The sequence below is a fragment of a genome, unplaced genomic scaffold, assembly GCF_019419815.1.
Source record: "Pyrus x bretschneideri cultivar Hongxiangsu unplaced genomic scaffold, Pyrus_bretschneideri_v1 Contig37, whole genome shotgun sequence".
NCBI classification, from domain to species: domain Eukaryota; kingdom Viridiplantae; phylum Streptophyta; class Magnoliopsida; order Rosales; family Rosaceae; genus Pyrus; species Pyrus x bretschneideri.
In genome coordinates this window covers 4693589-4715126 of record NW_025999690.1, presented here as the reverse complement: position 1 = coordinate 4715126, position 21538 = coordinate 4693589, and the positions used below count along the sequence as shown (strand labels likewise).

Genomic DNA, 21538 nt, shown 5'->3' with positions numbered 1-21538 from the left:
ACGTCCTGTATGGTATTTTTATACGTACGAATGTTTTGATGGTACGTATTTGGTGCATGTACAGTTTGACATTTTTTGGGACTACGGATCCGTGCAACACGTGATTACTCGGATTAGGGTTCGGTTTGCAGGAGTGCGTGTTTGATTTCTATTGGTCGATATTTGGTTTGGCATTGGATTTGGTTTGCTTTGCCAGGATTGCATATTTGATATTTGCAGCATATGGGTAGGCTGGCAAGTCCACTTCGTCCATTAAATGTGGCTCATAATTTACGTGGTACCCAAATTTATATGCCACAAATTGGAAATTTGAAATGCATGCTATATTTTTATGCACTATTTATATCTTTTTCAAGAAAGGTTCAAAATCTCTCTCAAACAATCAATTCTTTTTTTGAACCAGACGTTTGTTTTGAGTACATCCATATATTTTCACAGTATGCGGATAGGAAGTTCAGTTAAGTCACACAAGATTCAAACCTAAGACTTCTTATTTTCAAATGAAGGTGAATACTACCAAATCCTAGTAATGAGTTGCTTGAACCAAACGTTTGTTAAACGTATTATTAATATTGTGTCCATAAATTGTTAAATAAGATTAGTGGACAACATGTCAATATATGGTAAAACTAACATGTTATGAATACATTATCGAGATTATTAATACGAATATTGACATAATCAATCATTTAAGGAAGAGAATTTTTACCTAACGAGTTTTGTTTTGGGCTTTAGCTTCTTAAAAAAGGATTGGTAAAGTTGAAGGGATAAGGGGAGAAATGGCTCCGTGTTGGGTACGGCACTCGGTTTGCCCTTGGAGATGATGCCAATTGAATCACCTTCTTTTTGGGAAGGGATCCCGATCCCTTCCATCAATTCCTTCCCATCAAACAATCTAGGTTTTTTAAATTTAATCAAACAACTAAAGTTATTATAACTTTTAAAGTAGGCTTCTGTTTGTAGTCGTTAGATCAAATTTCAAGAATCCGAATTAGTTGACGAGGAAGACTTGATGAAAGGGATCCAGAGAGGAACCTTTCCCTTCTTTTTATCCTAATCATATATATTTAGCTTGTGGACAATTGAAAAATAGAAAGAGAAAAGGCACTTTTGCTTTGTTATAAAATGATTGATTTATGTTATTTGAGTTTGGAAATGCTTTAAAATTGTGGAAATGTTTTTAGTAAAAATGCTTTTGGAATTAATATTTAGTAAAATGCACAAGTAAATCTTGAAAAAACATATAACTAATGTTTCTTGCATGAAACATTCTAAATATTTTTAGAACTCAAAAATACTTTTTTTTCAAAACATTTTCAGTTATTTTAAAAACAATTACAAACAAATCCTAATCCGTAAAGGCCATTGGGATTCAAGAGTTGGATGGATAAGGATATTATATCACCTTAAATTCTTCATCTCTTGTGACTCGTACGTAAGATTAATTGGGATCTTCCTAGTGGCTACTAGCTTTAAAAAAAATTAAGCATGTGATTAGCCCATATGATCGAGCTCGCAGATTCACTACAGATGAATATTTTATTTCTATTCTTTTGCATGTGGAGATGTTTGTAGATGAACGGCTAATGTGAACGAGTAGCACAACTTTCTTCTCACATCGACGGTGGAAGAGTTGACGAATGTAAAAGTATGTAAACATGATAGAACCTTTTGCTTTGAGCAAAAGAAATTTCATTAAAATAGTAAAAGTAGGAAAACATGGTAGAACCTTTTTCTTTGAGCAAAGGAAATTTTATTAAAATAGTAAAACAAACATGTTAATTGTATTCTTAAAATAACTCAAGAGACTATATATGTTAAAAGAACATCATAACCTTACAGTTACAAACACATAAAAAATAGAATATGATTCTTTAATCATAGAGGATCCTTAGCCTAAACACTAAACCTGAGTCACGAGGACTAAAATGTTGCAAGCCTGAGAATATGTAGAGGCTCCACGAGAAAAAAACCATACCAATCTTTGATAAGTTTGCAATCGTTGGCAAAGAAGCCATGCTATGAATCTCATCTAACAAACATCGACTTTTCTTCTCATAGTCCTTTCTCAAGTGCCCAACCCACAAATACCATCACCTCATATCTAAAAAACTATCGCCGCTCTAAAATATGAGATTGAACAAACCATGACCAAGACCATAATCACAAAATTTATCATCGACAAAGCGAGAAAGCGACCACAACCACGAACTGAAGACTCTTGTCAACAGAGCAAGAGAACAACTACAACTAGAAACAAAGAGAAGAAAGAAAAAAAAAAGATCAAGATGGGTCAGCGGTTAGGGCTTTTTATCTAGTTGTGGGGAGAAATACTAATTGAACACGGCGGACCTAAATATATTATATTGAGTGATCTCATAACTAATTACATTAGAATTTTTTTTTGATAAAATCTTACACTTATGTAACTAACAAATAGTTAAGTTGCACCGTTATTTAACATTTGCTTCGTGCATCTTTTCCAACCTTTGATTTTGCTATGAATGAGACAAAGTATTATCTATAGATTGAGCGGTTTATTTTTATGTTGAAAGATGAATTGATATTTTAGTTGGACAAGTAAAAGAAAGATTTGGAAAGGAGGAAAGCAAACCCTGGATGGCTAGCTCTCACCTCACATGCGTGTCCGCTCGATATCTGGTCGGCAAGATTGGGCCATCGACTTCCTCTTTTTGTGCATGATTGTGAAAGGATTTAGTAAATCTAAATCTTAATAATCCTTTAACTTTAAGGGCAAATCATCTTTTTTAAATCCGTAGCTTGTGGAGTTTTCACGGCAAGCTATTGGAGAAAGGGATATCTACATATATACACACATACATATCATATTATATATTTTGTATTCTAATGCTATTTTGTGCTACATATATCATAATATATATTTGTCTTTTGCTATGAACCACAGGGTAGTATATAATTGAATGTGATAGGGATAACCAAACCCCCATGGAAAAGAAAGAAAAATATAATAATCAAGGAGCATGGTGCTTAGATTTATTAGGTGTTCGTGTAATAGAGCGGTATTCAATTGCCTTCTTTGTATCTTGTCATCTTTGTATCTAAAAATAAAGATCCTCATAAGTGTCATTTTTCAAAATTATATTACTTATTTAATATTTTGATCAAAGATGTAAACATTCCTATTAGTTCATTATTATTTTTTTTTAAATTGAGAATGGTTTTTTTATTTTAAGAATGATTAGACAAACAACTTTTCTTTTTCTTTCGCAAAGATAAAAGAAGTTTAAATTCAATATTTAATATGATTAATGGATGCCTACCTGACCCATATCATAAAGGGAATTCAGCTATTGTGCCTACCAAGTTTTGTGGTCGGCCTCCACTTCTCCAAACTTCAACCTTCAAAAGTGGTTTGAAGTGATCGAGATCGTTTTGGATCATATATTTTTGTGTGCAAGCTTTTCTTTGAAATACTTGAGTTTTAGAGCTTGTCCTCTTCTTCTACAATTTTAATGCATAGTCATGTAACAAGCATGCAGTGGTGAAGCTAGGATTTGCCGAGGGGAGGGGCGAAATTCAAAAGAGTGTAAGATTCAATTGAAGCAGTTGCTTTCACATTAGAGAGTGCAAAATTTTGAGTCAATATTCATAGCAGAAAATAGTCTCTCTGTCACATCTACCGTAGCACAATATTGCCCGCTTTCAGCTTACCATTCCCTCACGGTTTTGTTTTTGGGAACTCACGAGCAACTTCCCAGTGGGTCACCCATCATGGGATTGCTCTAGCCCCCTTCTCGCTTAACTTCGGAGTTCCTACGGAACCCGAAGCCAGTGAGCTCCCAAAAGGCCTCGTGCTAGGTAAGGATGAGAATATACATTTAAGGATCACACCCCTGGGCGATGTGGGATGTCACAATCCACCCCCCTTAGGGGCCTGACGTCTTCGTCGGCACACACGCGACCAGGGTTAGGCTCTGATACCAAATGTCACATCCCGACCCGGGCCGGACCACTTCCCGGGCCCACTCCACCACCGTAGCACGATATTGTCCGCTTTGGGCTTACCATTTCCTCACGGTTTTGTTTTTGGGAACTCACGAGCAACTTCCCTAGTGGGTCACCCATCATGGGATTGCTTTAAGCCCCCTTCTCGCTTAACTTTAGAGTTCCTACGGAACCCGAAGCCAGTGAGCTCCCAAAAGGCCTCGTGCTAGGTAAGGATGAGAATATACATTTAAGGATCACACCCCTGGGCGATGTGGGATGTCACACTCTCTACCAAAGCGGTTGTAAGCAATAATATCAAAACCAATGTAAGAATCTTAAATTGGTTAGGATTAGATCCTAAAAAATGTTAGGCACTAATCAAATAGTGGACTGAGAGCTAGCAAGCCTAAGCGAGATCTAAGCAGTAGCCTAGATGGATTTAAATTATTGTAAAATAAGCCTTAAACAATATTTACATTGTTTTTAAAAAAGTAATACAATATTTGTAGATATTATGAGAGTTTAAGATAAATATGGTAGGTGTGACAACCCGTCCCGGGAATGCTAAACGTACGCGTGAAAAGACAAGATTGCCCTTAATTCGTTTTCTTTACGCTTATTGGTCTTTTGGGTTCCTTGTTGGCATGTTTTGGGCCACACACACACACTAACCTGCACCTACACCTTTCTCCCCTGCCCTGTACCCTATCCCGTGCCCAGTTCCTTTCCCATTTCCTCCCCCATCGTACGGACACACCCATAAACCTATCAAACCTCCACAGATCGAAGAAACCAAGCACAAATTCAGACTCGTGAGGCTTGTAAGAGTCCAACCATGCCCATTTCAAGTAAGAACACCTTCGTTTTCACGTCGATTACACGATGCCCGATTTGAGGTACTGTTCATGCACACGTGATTTCTCACGTTTTAGGGAATTTCAAGCTTGTAGGTAGCTTGGTGAGGTCTCTAGGAGGCTCGGGGTGGTTCGTTTGATAGTTTTGGACGTCGGGATCACTAGTTTCAAAGTTGGCCAGAGTTAGGGTGATTTTCCAGGTGAGATTTCGTGGTTTTTAGCACTTGAAAGTGGTATGATTATGTTCCTCTAGTTCTAAGCTTCATTTTGGTACCAATTTTGTGAAATTTGGATGAAAAACGAAGAAGATATCGAAGTTTGAAATTTTCCCGATTTTCCGGCACCGGCGATGGCGCCGGAGCCTTACCGGAGAAGACGACGGAATATTCCGTCAAGTCTGACGGAATATTCCTCACGCTGTTGACATAATCTGTTAAATATGACGGAATATTCCCTACGGCGTCAGTTGACGCCGTCAGCGTGCCAGGCACGTGCCTGTGCGTGGCTAGCGCGTGTAGCCGTGCCTTGGCCGACGCGTGGGGGCGCGTGCGGTGGTGAAAAATTATTTTTAAAATATGGGGATGTTCCTGAGGTTGAGTAGATCACGTTGGTGTAATCATACACCCCATTTGAGCATTGTATGAGAAGTTATTTCTAAAGTTTGGTTTGTTCTTTAAAATTAACGTTTTTATAGTTATTTCGCATATAGGCGAGACGTATCCCGAGGACGAGCATGGTCACTCGAGGCAGGGGGGTTACGACCCTTCCACTTACCAGTGAGTGGGCTTTTGGTTTTCCGTATATACTTATATACTTATACTTTTCCTAGAAATTGATTTGAATTGTCATTCGCCATATGCCATGCATTAGATTATCGTTATTTATGCATCGTTAGTTGCATTATTAGTTGTATATATATACATATGCATGTTGGGTGCTGCGGACGCACAGGTAAGTGCCAGGTAAGTGTTATTCACGTTTACTTTCGGTAGCGATTCGAGATGCTTAGAGAGCTCATAACCTGCACCCCCAGTGTTAGTACTCTTGCCCAGAGTAGGGCACAGTCCTTCACGTGTTGTTCACCTCCCGCACCACACGCTCAGCTTGGATCCAAGTTAGATGCACAGTCCTGTCGTACAGACCACTTTAGGTGGTTCCGACTCGTAGGTGACCCGCGATTATTCGCACAGCCTTCTCGTGATCGTAGCACTATAACGTTTATATGTATTACACCTAGGCCTGTCGTACAGACCACTTTAGGTGGTTCCGACTCGTGGGCAGGTGTAGTTATTGAGATTGAGATTTGGGCTCTAGATGCAGCCGTACAGGTCATGTTAGGTGACTCCGGCTGCTAGACTATATGATATTGATATGATTTTCACCTGAGCACTTGCATTTCATTGTGAGATTTGGCATGACATATCCTGAAGCATGATTGATATTTATATATATATGTACATATGTTATTTTCTGGGAAGTATACAGGTTTTACGGCGAGGGGTTAGAACTTATTTGTTAAATGATTTTTCGAAAAACTTTGTTTTTGCCCACTCGTGCTTTTGTTTTGCGCCCCTTCAGGTTCTAGTTGTCTAGCAGGTTGGGTGGTTTCCCAGAGGGCTTTCCCGGCATTTCTGGTAGACGATCACCAGCGTAGGGCCACCTTCTGGTGTACTGTTGTCGCGTCATTTTCATTTGGACTGCTGTAGGTGTTATGCTCTGAACTTGTATCTCACTTACGCTAGCACTTATTTCTATTACCTGATGTATGCTAGTTTTTATTTATTCGTACTTTTACGTTACTATTTTATTAGCTTCCGCACTGTACACATGGTTACGTCACCTCCGCGTGATGGCCAGCACGCCTTGATCTCGGTCGGGGTGTGTCAGTAGAGTCTTAAAAAAGAAAATAAAAATACATTCAAGAATAAAAAATTAAAAAAAAGGAGAAAAATGAGTTAACAAACCACAAAAAAGAGGTGGGATCAGAAGAAAAAAAAAGGACAATAATTGGGTACTCTCTAATGAGTACCCATTATACTGAACTCATGAAATGGCCCAATAAAAGTATAGTCCACTTGTCATATCTAAAATCTCCCAAAACACTTACTACCTTTGTTACCAAACACTCATCATCTTCCTCATCCCAACTTCTATTTTTCAATCAATTCCAACCCTCTTCCCAGCTACCACAACCCCAATTTTCTCCGGTGAAACCATCTTCTCCCTCCCCTATGCTATGGCTCTTCATCACCACACCCTAAATAAAACAAAGAACCAATATCCTTTGTTTGCCATGAATTCTCACTAACCAAACACCTCCCTCAAACCTTTCACCCACCTAATACTGGTGGGGAGCACGGCAGAGCCATGGGAAATCTGGGTCAAACGAGGAGACAGAAGTGGTGTTGACGAAGGAGAGGGGTTGGAGAAGGAGATGGCGAGCCAAATTTTTTTTTTAAAATCTGGACAAACAACCAAATTTCATTGCGACCTACCACCAATCCTTATCTCCTCTAGGCGACCCACCTCCACTCACTCTTTTGTACAGGAAAACCGACTTGTTGTTCTTCTCTTGAACGATGGCTATTGCTGAAGACGGTCTCCCACGCAGTAGTAGAAACTAGATCATCGAAGCCGGAATTCTCATTTCCGATGAGAGCGGAGAGGCTGAAAGAGCGCTCCTATGTGTGTTTTTTAGCGAGGGGAGGGGTGGCTGCCACTCCTCGCCCTCACGTAGCTTCGCCATTGCAAGCATGCACACTTGAAACCTAGCCAGTAAATACGTACCTTGAAATAATGCAATATATATACACTTAAAACCTAGTGTATAGATCTGCTGGTAAAATGTTTTATCATTCGACAAGAGATATACGATCATGTTTGATTTTCTTGAAACACAAAATAAAGTCAAAGGCCTTAAAGGGAGCGGTGTATAGAAAATCTTAATTTCAGCTTTTATAAATGGGATTATGTTGTTCAGATTTTTTTAGTGTTCTTTCTTTGCTCTCCTTTTTAGCTGTTTCTAATGTTTTCATAACTGAAAAACAAATGTAGGAAGAAAATCATTGTCTCTGGTTTAATTTGTTAGCCTGTCGATGGGAACACAATCTTTTTAATAAGTCAATGTACCCATTCTATATTCATACGAATTTTTTATTTATATAAATAAAAACATGCAATATCAACGCATAAAGAAAATATAAAAAACACAATAAACCTGAGGTTTGGCACATTTTCTTGCCTAATTTTCTCAATCCAACACGAAAAGTCAATTGAGGTTGGATAAAACGTCCATGTTGGAAGGTGTGGTGCTTCCTTTCAAGTTTCTAATTCAGTGCAGAAAACAAACAATTCGGTACCGAACGGTTCAAAATATATATCGGGTGTGTGTGTGTGTGTGTGTGTGTGTGTGTGTGTGTGTGTGTGTGTGTATGTATATATATATATATATGTATGTATGTATATGTTAAATGAAGGTACCATATACATGAATGTACATCCGAATGGAAACAAGTAAACATGATTATATAGCACAAGAGCAGTGCGCTACGTACTTATGAGCGTGATCAACTCTTTTTTGTTTAAGAAACAAAAACAATTCCATTGATTAAGAACATTAGAGATAAAGAATACCATTTTACGCTTACAAACACAGTTGAAATACAATACAAAACCCCAACCATATAACAAAAATGAGAAGATAACGCTCAACTAATTTTTTTATTTTGGTTGCTTTAATTGAAATTAATATATAAATGTAACATCTCTATATAAATGCGCGAGTCTAGATAGAAAATAATATGTTGTGATGTTGGCTTATATGTCTATCAACCATATTAATATAATGTAAGACGGTGTCATTTAATACTACATTTTAGTGATATTTCTTTTATTTGTAAATAAATATCTTATTTCGATTTTCGTAAAAGATTAAGTCGAACCAAATTATTTGGTGAGCCTATTGTGAAGTTTACCACTCAAGTATTGGTTCATGGAACTAGATTTTATGTGACTTGACTAATTGATGCAGACTATTTATATAATTCATCAATTAGATAGATTCCTAACTGATTAAGGTATGTATTTAATTGAGATTTTTTTTCCTATTTAATTGGGATTTTGAATGATGTTAATAAATTTATATATTCATGACTTTTAATGGAGTTTAACTGATTTCTAAGGATTCTAATGTAAAATTTTGAGTGAATTTCCCTGAATTCTTAAGGGGAGAGGTAAAATTTGAGAACGCTTAAAATTCACACGGAATCTCTTGAATTCCCCAACTTTTACAAATATTTTAAAACTAATTTCTAATTTTTTTTTTGTCGAAAAAACTAATTTCTAATTAAATACACATAGAATATTATAATGCCCTTTAAAATCATGATTGAATACACTTAAATTTTCAAAGAATTACTTAAAAACCTAATTCAAGAGGAAGGGATCCGAAGAGGATCCCTTTCCATGATAATCTATACCACCTTATTAATTAAATTCTTTGTCGACATAAAAATAGTGTAGTATACCTTTTCATGCATAATTGGAAAATTATATCAACTAAAAAATTATGGGCATTGAAGTATTTTGGCACAAAACCAATTTTGCTTTTAAAAAAAAATTAAAAGATAAAGAATAAAAGTAAAATTTATCCTATTTCCATGTTTCCTAAAATTTATATTCTCACAAACTTCCTTCTCTTTTATATATATTTTTTTCTTTTTAAATCTTTTGTATTTAAACCAAACTTCTATGATCTAACAGTATTCTTCTTCATTTGTAAGTGATATGAGATTTTAGGTTCGATTCTCGCTCAAGTAAAATTTAAACTACATTATTGCTAGCCCATTATGAAACCTTAGCGTAGATAATATAGTTTATTAAAAAAAAAAAAAACCATCACTTGTCGCCTTTTTACCTCCCACCTTGTCCCACCAACTAAAAATTTTCAGTATGCCGAAAATATGATTCAGTACACTAAGTGTCATATTTTAAATGTTGAAATTTTATTTTAAATATTCAATCACCTTTATTATGACATATGGTATATCAGACGTGTTTCCCGTCACCAAAAAATTTCTCCCTCACCGATCTACCTTTAACCAATCAAAATCCACCACATGTCCAGCAACCCTCACGACCCTAACTCTGATTTGTGAATCAGCAAGAAAAGCAAATGCAAATTAGGTAACATTGAAAACCCATACGGAATCTGCTAATCTGCCAACTCACTCACGCGTCAAGAGAGATATTTTCAAATAGCAGATATTCAAGCTATATATTACATGTCATAAGTGAAGAAAATAATATATATTTTTGAGCTGTTTTGGTTATTTTATGATATGTGAAGTACTTTGATTGTCTAATATTTGAAAATTTCTCCACGCTCACCCTCAAAACTAAGATTATTCGGAACATTTCCTCTCAATTGCATTTCCACCGCTCCATCATTTTACATATTTTATTTCCGTATCCATACGTTTCTGCATACGATCACGATAGCATACCACCCCATCTACTTGCCTTGCCCCCACCCCCTAGATTTATTCCTCACATCTCTCTGCCCCTCCTCTGTGAGTCCTCTCACCCCTTTTGTCGGTGTTATCAGATCTTGCATAATACGAGCTCTGTGGCTCTCCCAGTGTTGCTTTTTCTTCATCTTTCTTCCCATTCTCCTTCGAAACCAAGTTAAATTACATAAGGGTACAATTTATTTTGTTGGTTTTGCTTCTGGATTGGAAAATGTTAAAGCTTTATGTGTTGGGTGCTTTATGGTGGTAGTTGGTGGGCTGCCTTATTGGTATTGCTCAGTGAGTGAGGTTTTGGGAGGATTGCAATCGGAATTGGAGGAGTGCATGAGGGATTTGGTCTTGTGGGTTATATGCTGGGTGAAGTTGGGATTGACAGTAAGGTGGGATTGTGGGCTTGTCATAAGGAGCAGGGGGAGGTGGGGCAAATGTGGCTGAGTCCTTGTGGGATTTGAGGACCTGGGCTCTTTCTATTTTTGCTTGATCTCAGCTGGCTTTTCGAGTTTTCGAGATTTCGAGTTCTGGGTTTGACACAGAGATGCAGGAGGATCACTCCAAGAAGGTGACTTTCAATTGGTTTCTGTTACTTAATCTCTTAATTGTTCCAGTTTTTTGATTTGTTGAAGTAATTATGTATCAATAACTGCAATCTTGTTTTATTTATTGCAACTTGATTTGATTCATGTTTGTGAAATTTGGTGCAGTCAGATTGTATTATTCTATGGGTTTATCATGAAAGTTGAGATCTTTGTGCATATTGAGATTTGATTTGGTCTGCTGATTGAGTGGGACATGTACGTTAAGCTAAAAATGTAACATAATTATTGGTTTTTTGATCTTACTTATCTATAATTAGCAGCTGTTCTTTTTTGTTTTACGTAACAGTCATAGACTCATAATGGATAACGGCATAAGTTAATGCGTTCCTTTGGAAGATTATGGTTTCATTCTTATTCTGGTGCTTTATTCAATTGAATTGAATGCTTATGCTTCTCTTTTGAGATCATTATATGCCAATTTCATGGCTCTCTGCACCTCTATTTCTGGACTAGATTCCTCTCTAATAAAATGATATTTCGCTCTGCGGGGCCTTTTATATATCTCGTTTTTCTGCATCAGTTTTTATTTCTGTCAATTTTCTTTGCCTGGCCCTTTACTGCTAAAACTGCCGGAATGGTTGTAAAAATTTGAGTTATTTGTTGTGCTTTTTTGTTTTTTGTTTTTTATTTTTAATTTTTTTTTCTTTTTTAAATTTTCTTGAGGTTGACATTTAGGACTTTTAGATATTGTCCTTATATGATTATATGTTCAGAAACGATTGACCAAAAAAAAAAAAAAAAAACAAAGATGTTCAGAAACCACAGGGGATTTAGTACGATCTTATAACTATATCATCATGGTTAGCGTGAATTATCATATAATCTGGAAGTTGGAAGATATTAGAAATATTGTAGTGATTGCATGGTATCTTATGATATTTTTAAAACTGTATTATTAAGAGCGACGATGTATGATATATATATATATATATATACACATATACACATGTATATGTATATGTATGTATGTATATCAATGTGTGCTATTCTTGTAACTTTGTTTGTCAGTGTGATGTCTTTGTGCTCAGAATTGTTGTATAGTTATACAAAAAACTCCTATGCTCATTTTCGTTTAGAATTATATGGTACTCTTTGATCATATAACTTGTTTTTTTTTATACTGTATTCTGATTGAATGGAGTCAATGCAACAGAATCAAACAGAGATGGACTTCTTCTCCGATTACGGTGATGCCAATCGGTACAAAATTCAGGAAGTTATCGGGAAGGGAAGCTATGGTGTTGTTTGCTCAGCAATAGACACACATACGGGAGAAAAAGTGGCAATAAAAAAAATACATGACATTTTTGAGCATATATCTGATGCCGCTCGTATTCTTCGTGAGATAAAGCTTCTTAGACTTCTACGACATCCCGACATTGTTGAAATTAAGCACATTATGCTACCACCTTCTCGAAGAGACTTTAAAGATATCTATGTTGTTTTTGAGCTCATGGAATCAGATCTTCATCAAGTTATCAAAGCTAATGATGATCTGACACGAGAACACTATCAGTTCTTTCTTTACCAGCTGCTTCGTGCATTGAAGTATATTCACACCGGTACTTCTCACTCTTCTTTGTGTGTATCTGCACATATGCTCTTGAGTTCCGTGGTGTTTCTAGTGGTTGATTGGCCTGTTCTGTACTTGGTTTTTTTTTATTGTACTCTTATGATTGGGATTCTCTTTTTCATTCTCTCTCCTTCCCCTCCTCCGTGTCTTTTATTTTTCTGGTTGGGGAGTGGGGGTGGTGGAGGATGCTGGGATATTTTGGACATCTCTGATACTCTAATTTGACTGCAGCAAATGTCTACCATCGAGATTTGAAACCGAAGAACATATTGGCAAATGCAAATTGTAAGCTTAAAATTTGCGATTTTGGGCTAGCAAGAGTTGCGTTCAATGATACGCCTACGACAATATTTTGGACAGTACGTAATTTTGTGATTTTATGTATTTTATCAGTGCTAGAGTGATTTTCAGAGCATGTGACAATGTTTCCAACATTATGTTTTAAATATAGCCACTAATACTTATTCATAATTTTTGGGGACATCTGCAGGATTATGTTGCAACTAGATGGTATAGAGCTCCAGAGCTCTGTGGATCCTTTTTCTCTAAGGTAACGCTTCTCAAAGATTTCTTAAACAATTTTATTCCATTACAGTTTAAGTAGGCACGAGTTTACAAGTCTGTTGATCTGAGTTTAGTAACTCAGCCCAGCTTCCATACTGTCATTTGGCTAAGGTAGTGCATCCAAATGCAACACATAACAGCTGCATTCTTACGATCATTACTTTGAACTTAGGGGAGTTGTGGCATGCCTGTTTTTTGTGTAAGTCACTTTCTAATAAGATCCTAGTTCATGAGCAAGTATTGTTTTTTTACTACCTATTAATTTGTGAAAGCATGTGAGTGCAGTATACCCCTGCAATTGATGTATGGAGTATAGGCTGCATCTTTGCTGAGGTATTGACAGGGAAGCCACTTTTTCCTGGAAAGAATGTCGTTCACCAGCTGGATTTGATGACTGATCTTCTTGGGACACCATCACTAGATACCATATCCCGGGTAACCCGTCTTTTTCTGATACAAAGCTTTCTTTTTCTCTTTAATTATTATTTATTTACGTTTGTGCCTAGCTTGATAAGTAATTCTTTTAAATGCAGGTTCGAAATGAAAAGGCAAGGAGATACTTAACCAGTATGAGGAAAAAACAACCTGTGTGCTTCGCACAAAAATTTCCAAATGCTGATCCTTTAGCACTACGACTTCTGGAAAGATTGCTTGCCTTTGATCCCAAGGACCGTCCAACTGCCCAAGAGGTTTGTCATAACATACTAGACTATCTGCTTTCTTTGTATTTCTTTTCGCGCGTGCCAGTGCATATATCCAGCCATTTTCTAGAATTAGAATGCATGTGAAAAATCTAGCTAGTGCATATACCTAGCCACTTTATAGTGAATGTGCTGAACTCCGCATTTTATTTTTTCACCAGGCACTCGCTGATCCTTATTTTAAGGCACTGTCAAGAGTTGAGAGGGAACCATCGTGCCAACCAATTACGAAGATGGAGTTTGAATTTGAAAGGCGAAGGGTCACAAAGGAAGACATACGAGAACTAATTTTCCGGGAGATATTGGAGTACCATCCTCAATTGCTAAAAGACTACATAAATGGAACTGAGAGAACTAATTTTCTCTATCCAAGGTTTGAACAGCCATATTTTCTTTTAGTATTCACATTTTGTTGTATAAATTGGTTAAGATTCTTTATGTTCTTTGCCCTAATGTTTGTCTCTATTTGTACGCAGTGCTGTGGATCAATTTAGAAAGCAGTTTGCACACCTTGAGGAGAATGGGGGTAAAAGTGGTCCAGTTATACCGCTTGAACGAAAGCACGTATCACTTCCGAGGTAAAATATAATTTACTTTTGTTTATTTTTTCACATATTCACAAGTGGCTCTCAAAATGATGCGTGCCAACTGTTGATGCACTGTCATCACCTTGATAGGACAAGGTTGGATCTATCATTAGGCAAGTTAGTAGTTTTCTAAGTGCTATGTGGAATGTCCTGCTACTTCCCTGGCCTCTAATATCAAACAATCCCTTTTTTGAGGACATCTCCTTGTTAGTTGTTGCCAGTGATCACACCAAGTAGTCGAGCCTATTGTTCTATCCCTTTTATAGTGCTAGGAGATCTTCATCTTATCTCTTCCATTCCTGGCAAAGCTGCACGTTTGATTTTTATCCAATTGTCTATGATTATGATAATTTCGAATGTGTTAAATACAGATCCACAATTGTACATTCAAATACGGTCCCTCCTAAAGAGCAACAAAATTATGCATTTTTGAAAGATCAGAAAAATGCCGAGGAGGCTTACAGGAATTCAAGGGATTCGGAAGCAGTTCATGTAAATCTATCAAGAACCATGCAAATACCACACAGAATTTCTTTGGGTACTCTCGATAACCTTTTAGAATTTGCAGCAATTCCATTCGTTTCTTATTTTTCCACTTAGTTTTAACTGGCTTTTGGGTACTTATCCAGCCAAACCAGGAAGAGTTGTTGGACCTGTTGCACAATACGATAACGGGAACATGATGAAAGATGCCTATGACCGGAGGACACTAGTTAGAGGTTCGGTACTTCCCCCTCAGGCTGGCCCTCCTGCTTATTGTTACCACAAGCCCAGCGCTGGAAATCAAGAAAGATCTGCAGTGGAAGGTGAGAGGGACTTGTCCTTGCAAGCCAAGCAAGCTGCACATTGTGGCATGGCAGCGAAAGTGGCACCAGATGTAGCTATCAGCATAGACTCCAACCCATTTTTTATGACTCGGGTGGGAGTCCCTAAAGTGGAACATGATGATCGAATTGCTATTGATACCCACTACCTGCAGACAAAGGCTCCATATGGTGGGATCGACGCTGCTGCTACCACTGCAGCAGCCCACCGTAAGGTTGGGACTGTTCAGTTTGGCATGTCAAGGATGTATTAGAGAGGGATCGAAAAGCACGCCAAGGGAGGTTGTGAGGAAGGCAGCCAGGTGAGGCGGTGCTTTCCTTAAAAGAGCCAACTTTCTCTGGTTATGTTTAGATACGAGTACGTTTATCTTTCGTTGAAGAAACTATATGTCAGCAAAGGTTATACAATAAAATTCAGAAACGAAACTCTCTTTGCTTTTGACGTGATTGTGAGTTGATATGACCAGAAAAAAGCATAACTTGCATGCCAAGCATGGTGTGCGTTGGTTGCAACAATTGCACATGGAAATTTCTTACGATGGTTTTATATGCCAATTTGGCCAGCATTCCACAAGTCACGATGTATGCAGATGGCTGCAGAGAGACTTACATGCGAGTGAAACGCTAACGTAGTGGTATGCCATGCCGTCGTCAGTGGCGGTATCTCAAGCTTATCACGAGATATTTGAATCAGTTACATGTAAGTTCTTCTCCACAACATGGAGCCTCTACGGAGTGCGGGGTACTGCTTTGCCGGTTCAATACCCGAAGCTCACTCTTAATGTCGTCTAGTACCAAACAGGACTAGCGAGGGGCCTAAACGCATTTTGGTTTGGGACATGAATCTTGAACGAGATCAGATCTTCTGCACCTAAAATAGGTGCGGCCTCTATGGCCCTAATAAGTGTTTTTAACACATTAAGATAATAAGGACGTGTCAGCCACTTAATTTTGGATGCAAAAGATTTGGTCTCATGACTCTCATCTTGAACATAATACGATTCTCTGACCGAAGCTCAAATGTGACCTAGTGTCAACGTTCCATCTTGCCCCGGATGGCCAGTTAAACGCTCAAAGCCAAGTCTTAATGCCGTCTAGGCCGGCCCACCAAAGGAGAGTATGGGCCATAACCATTAGGCCTATTACTTGACAGCTTCTTCTTTCTCCCTACTTTTGCGGTGCTGCATGTGCAGGTGCAGGTGCAGCCGCGCCATATGGATTATGGACCCCTTTGCTCGAATGTTTTGTCCCCATGAACACCATCACATGGACCCAGCCTAGCCCCGCCTTCTTCCTTCCCTCCCCCACATCCATCCACATCCACATCCACATGCATTCTCCTCCACCCCCGGATTAATCGCTAATGGTGACTTTATGTGTAATTCCTGTTGAATACGGTTGTAACTAATGCATCTGGTCGTTATTCCGAAATTCATGCCCCTCGAGAATGAGAGTATCTTCCCATATAAAAGCTCTATCAAATAGATTGTTATTTTCTCAGACATCATTAATTGTTGCAGGACCAAGAACGAGAAAAACTTACCTATAACTTTTCTCACATATATTATGTCACGTGGGAATAACCTGAACTTATATATTAGCGAAAATATAATTTGGATAAGTTTTTCTGTGCGGTAACGATTGAGTTTGCACTTGGCTTATAGACCTCACCCAACCGGGTCCTGCACAAGCTTGTACTTGACTCCAGTACGGATCGCAAAAATAAAACAATACTAATAGTATTTATGATGCAATAAGTAAATAAAATTCAAAGCAAAATCCGATTTGATTCTGATTGTGATTTGTGTTCCGAGATATGTTATTAAATTATTTATTTTTAGGTCGAATAATAAAGTATAGTATAATCGCAAGAGGATGTGGTGTGTGAATGTGACAGCAACAAAAGAGGATGTAGGATTTGGGTGGCTCTGATCACATGTAGCCCCATATGCCCAACAACACCGAATCTCTCTCTCCCAATCCCAATGAACCAACCACCCGCTGTTTCCTCCTTGGAAACACCACCACTCCTTCACCTATAAACACCTCATTCACTTGCTCCTCACCATCTTCAACCCAAGAAAAAGTAAGTTATCGATAACGGTAATGGTAATACTAAGGAGGATAAAATTTTAAATAAATTTTTATAAATTAATGATTATAACTGATTGAATTATTAATTAAAATATCAGATGTTAATTTGATAGTTGACGTCGTAATGTCAGATTTTTTATCTTCCAACCTATCTGTTTTGTTGTTATTAATGATATTTGTAGACTCATTTTCAAAACAAAAAAGATCAATTAAAATGATTTTTCATGATTTATAATTTGTTCATTAATAAGATCCACAAAATAAAATAATTAAAGAATTAATTAACAGCTAGATAGATTTTGTACCGATGATATTGTCATTCTCAATAAGTTATTTGATATTATTTGTATTCAATTTTAAATTAAAAATTAAAAATAATTTATAACCGTACGATATACGATAAAATAACACAATTAATTGATTATTCGAATTCCCACAAAAATGATCCAAAGAGGATCCTATTCCGTTTTTGTGGGGCTCAACTAAGGGTGGGTCCGAGAGAAGTGCCACTTGGCAATCATGCCACGCTACTGATGTAGATCACAGGAAGGAGAGAGGAGAGGAGAGGAGGGGTGGGGCGGCATTGAGGCACATGGGCGGTGTTAGGTTCGAGAAAATCATGTGATCACATGTGCTATCTTTCCCTTTGTTTTCTACCGTGGGACCCTCCACTCTCCCCTATACCCTATGCTATTGTGAGGCCACCCGCACCCGATTCCAAGGAGGGTTTTTTGGACTCTTCCAATCCACCACCTGGTCGTTTGGGTCTCTTTACTATTTGTTTTTATTTCTTTCTTATTAATTATTGTTTAATACCGAATTAGTGGCCACTTAGTACATGATTTAGAAGTATTCTTCTTTATTTGTAAGTGAGAGATATTATGTTTAATTTTCATTTAAGGTAAATTTGAACCACATTATAATTTATGGTCGACTAATTATGAAAGATCTTAAATTCGATTTTCTTTAATGTGAAGGAAAAAGTTAAATTTTGACTCTAGTACCATGAACTTATACAGGACTATTAACCACCTAACGTAATTCTTATATCAACATTACAAAAAATTATACAAAACATAAAATAACAAAGAGTTCATGAGGAATTATACTTTTAAGTATCTCCTCAACGTTTCTGAATAAAATTACATAACATTGGTCTTGATAACTTAATAACCAAGCCAGCGCGCTCGACTAGACTCGTGGAAGAGTAAAGGCACTAGATTCCATGTCCAGAAACAAGCTAGGGCTTGGGAAGCCAAAAACTTTGTGGGCCTAAAGCTTCGTTGGCATTGACATTTCTAGCAGCTCAACAATAATTTAACGGCAATTCCTCCTTCACTTCACAAAGTCATAAGTTACACACACCTCTCTCTCTCTCTCTCTCTCCCCTCTCTCTCTCTCTGTGACTCTCCTCCCCTCTGTATTTCTTCATCAATGGATGAAGCTCAGACTCAAACCCTAACACAAACCCAGCTACCCAAATCCACATTCAAGAGGAAACACAGAAAAACCCAGCAAAAACCCCCCTTGGGAAATGCGGTGCATGGATCTTTACCCAGCATAAACCGGCTGCAGACAGCTGCGGATTCGACTCACAGAAGAAGCAGAAAACAGAGCACGAAGGGTGAAATGGTCAACGATGTAGAGACCGCATGTCGAGAGGAGGAGGACGGTGAGGAGGAGGTGGAGAGGAAGATTGAGGCGTTGCAGAGGATTGTTCCCGGCGGTGAGTCGCGCGGGGTGGACGAGCTTTTTGAAGAGACTGCTGGGTACATAATGGCGTTGCAGGGTCAGCTCAAAGCCATGAAAGCACTTGCCAGCTTGGTTGAAGGTTTGGAGAAGGAGAAGAGGAAGTTTGGAGGTTGAATTGATTAATTAGTTCTTAATTAATTAAATTATGGGATCTCTCGCTGATTGGGAGTTTGAAAAGTTCTTAATCAGGTTCCATGGCAGACGAATGAAATCCTTTTTTTTTCTATAAATTCGATTTAATTTGTTGGGTTACTTGGCTAGCTTTTTTTTCCTACTTCTTTTTTTCACCTTTTCGTTCTTCTTTCTTCTTTATAATGGTAGTTTTTAAATATTTTTGTAATGAACAAATGGATAGGAAAAGATCAAGGTTCTCTAGTACTAAAGAAATGATATATATATATTTCCTACTTCTTTTTTTCACCTTTTCGTTCTTCTTTATAATGGTAGTTTTTAAATATTTTTGTAATGAACAAATGGATAGGAAAGGATCAAGGTTCTCTAGTACTAAAGAAATGATATATATATATAAAAGCCCTTTTGCTACACCGGAGTAATCAAGCGTTAACCAGTTAGTAATATAAAATAACTGGATCATAATTTGCAGGAATTTCATGAGTGCTGCAAATGCAGAAATATAACTGTATTTGGAAGGGCAAGGAGTGTGTGTGTGCGTGTAATGCTTGATCTCTTTTGTTTATTTGTTTTGTTTGTTTACTGAGGAAACTAGTGGCAATTAGTGTCCCAAGTAAAGAAATTAGAAGATGGTTAGCATGTGGTTAGTGAGCTACTCTCAATGACTAAACTTTAATGCTATATATTGATTTTGGCACCCCCTCCTATACATATGAAATATTAATAATAGTGCAGTTTAGATGAATGAGGTCCAAAGGTAACTTCCAAATGGTGTTTTTGACTTTAATTTGAACTTATTGTTAATCAATTATTGTAATTAGCCTCCTTAAAATATACATAAACTCCAACACACATGACAATAATTTAAGTTTTGAGGCTTAATTTAAGTAATCTAGGCTATGAGAATTAATCTTTTTCATGTTGTATTACATATGAGTTAGAGTAGAAAGTGAGAGAGTGAATATTTGGTAATAAATACATAATTAATTTTGGTGTAATGTAAATAGCGGCAAAAAGAGTCAAATTAAAGAGCAACGACCGATAAGAGTCGATCAATAATGAGATAGTAAACCTTTTTTAAAAAGAGCTATGAAGAAGTGACAATCAATAATGAGATCATTACCTCAGTCGAAAAGAGCCAAATTATAGAGGAAACGATTGACAAGAGTCAATCAATTATGAGATCGTCAACCTCAACCTTAAAGAGCTAAATTAGAAGGAGGCGACCAATAAAAATCAATCATTAATAGATCATTATAAACCTAAACCATAAATAGTATTTCTTGAGGTGACATACATTCGTGTTTATATCTTTCTTTTTTCATACTAAGTCAGTATTCATAATCTGTGCGAGTTCAACTAATTTGATTCATTATTTGGAGCATTGTCTCCCCTTTTACTCGACAATAACATTATAAAGTTGGTGATTTAGATTAGTTTTGAGATTTTCTGGTGGGATAAGATCATGTTTGTCACCCACGATGTTGTGCCAAAAAATACATACTTGTTGATGTCATCGCTTGCGGCTTTGTCCAACCTTTCAAGTTTCAAATGTTAGACTTTGGACTCGACAAATCTAATGTCTAAGGTTATACTTGTTTAGTCAAAGTACGTAACTGGATTTGCCACTTTTTGGCATTCGATTATTGGCAACTGATGATCAAATCAAACCAGTTTTGTAGGGGCAAGTTCTGCCTATGGTGCCAAAGAACAAATTGCTTTTAATTATAACTTGGAAGCATTTTACCACGTAACCATTGCAAGAATTATTTACGAGTATTTTGAACGCTCTTTTGGTGCATTTTAAAACCATCGCCTAACAAGTTAAGATAACTGCGCGTTGAAATACAAGTTGAATCTTCTCGACTCATATAAAATAAATTGGACGTGGATCTAACGCATCTGCATCTACATATGGTGGCCTAGTTTCCACATTCATATTGCGCCAAACAAGCAGAAGCAAGTTGAGACGTTGAGATGCAAAAATTTATGGGTGCAATAGTTGGAACCCACCATCCAAGTATCCAATTGCAACGGGTACACGCAATATACATGCAACTTATGGAGCCTTCGTTTCGTTTGCTTGCACTCAGAGTGATGAATTAAGAAAGATAAGAAGAAACAAAGGAAAAGTGGTAGGGTGTTGTCTTACAAGATATTAGAAGAAAAAGAAAAGCTAGCTCTGTCTGCGAATTGCAGGTGGTCCTCTCGTGGAACATTCATGGTATTATTAAACAACGGACCTGCATTCGAGAAAGGAACAGCCCGCCCAGACATATATGTTGGACTTTGGACAGCCTGTATTGATCTTTGTCTGTACCGCCTGTAAAATTAACTTGTTTCTTCCATTTATTTTTCTTTAAG

The 21538-nt window shown here is 37.4% G+C and overlaps 2 protein-coding genes across 2 annotated transcripts; both read left to right on the top strand.

Moving 5' to 3' along the window:
* Window positions 1-10767: 10767 nt before the first annotated feature.
* Window positions 10768-15638, top strand: LOC103966107 (mitogen-activated protein kinase 20). Its single transcript, XM_009379255.3, has 10 exons — window positions 10768-10910; window positions 12101-12509; window positions 12752-12879; window positions 13011-13070; window positions 13370-13519; window positions 13618-13773; window positions 13947-14158; window positions 14262-14363; window positions 14744-14910; window positions 15002-15638. Exons 1-10 carry the CDS (start codon window positions 10887-10889, stop codon window positions 15448-15450), a joined length of 1857 nt encoding a protein of 618 aa, XP_009377530.2. The 5' UTR covers window positions 10768-10886; the 3' UTR covers window positions 15451-15638.
* Window positions 15639-18505: 2867 nt separating this feature from the next.
* On the top strand, window positions 18506-19294 carry LOC103966117 (transcription factor PAR2). The gene has a single exon (XM_009379262.3). It carries the CDS (start codon window positions 18725-18727, stop codon window positions 19154-19156), a length of 432 nt encoding a protein of 143 aa, XP_009377537.2. The 5' UTR covers window positions 18506-18724; the 3' UTR covers window positions 19157-19294.
* The last annotated feature ends 2244 nt before the right edge of the window (window positions 19295-21538 follow it).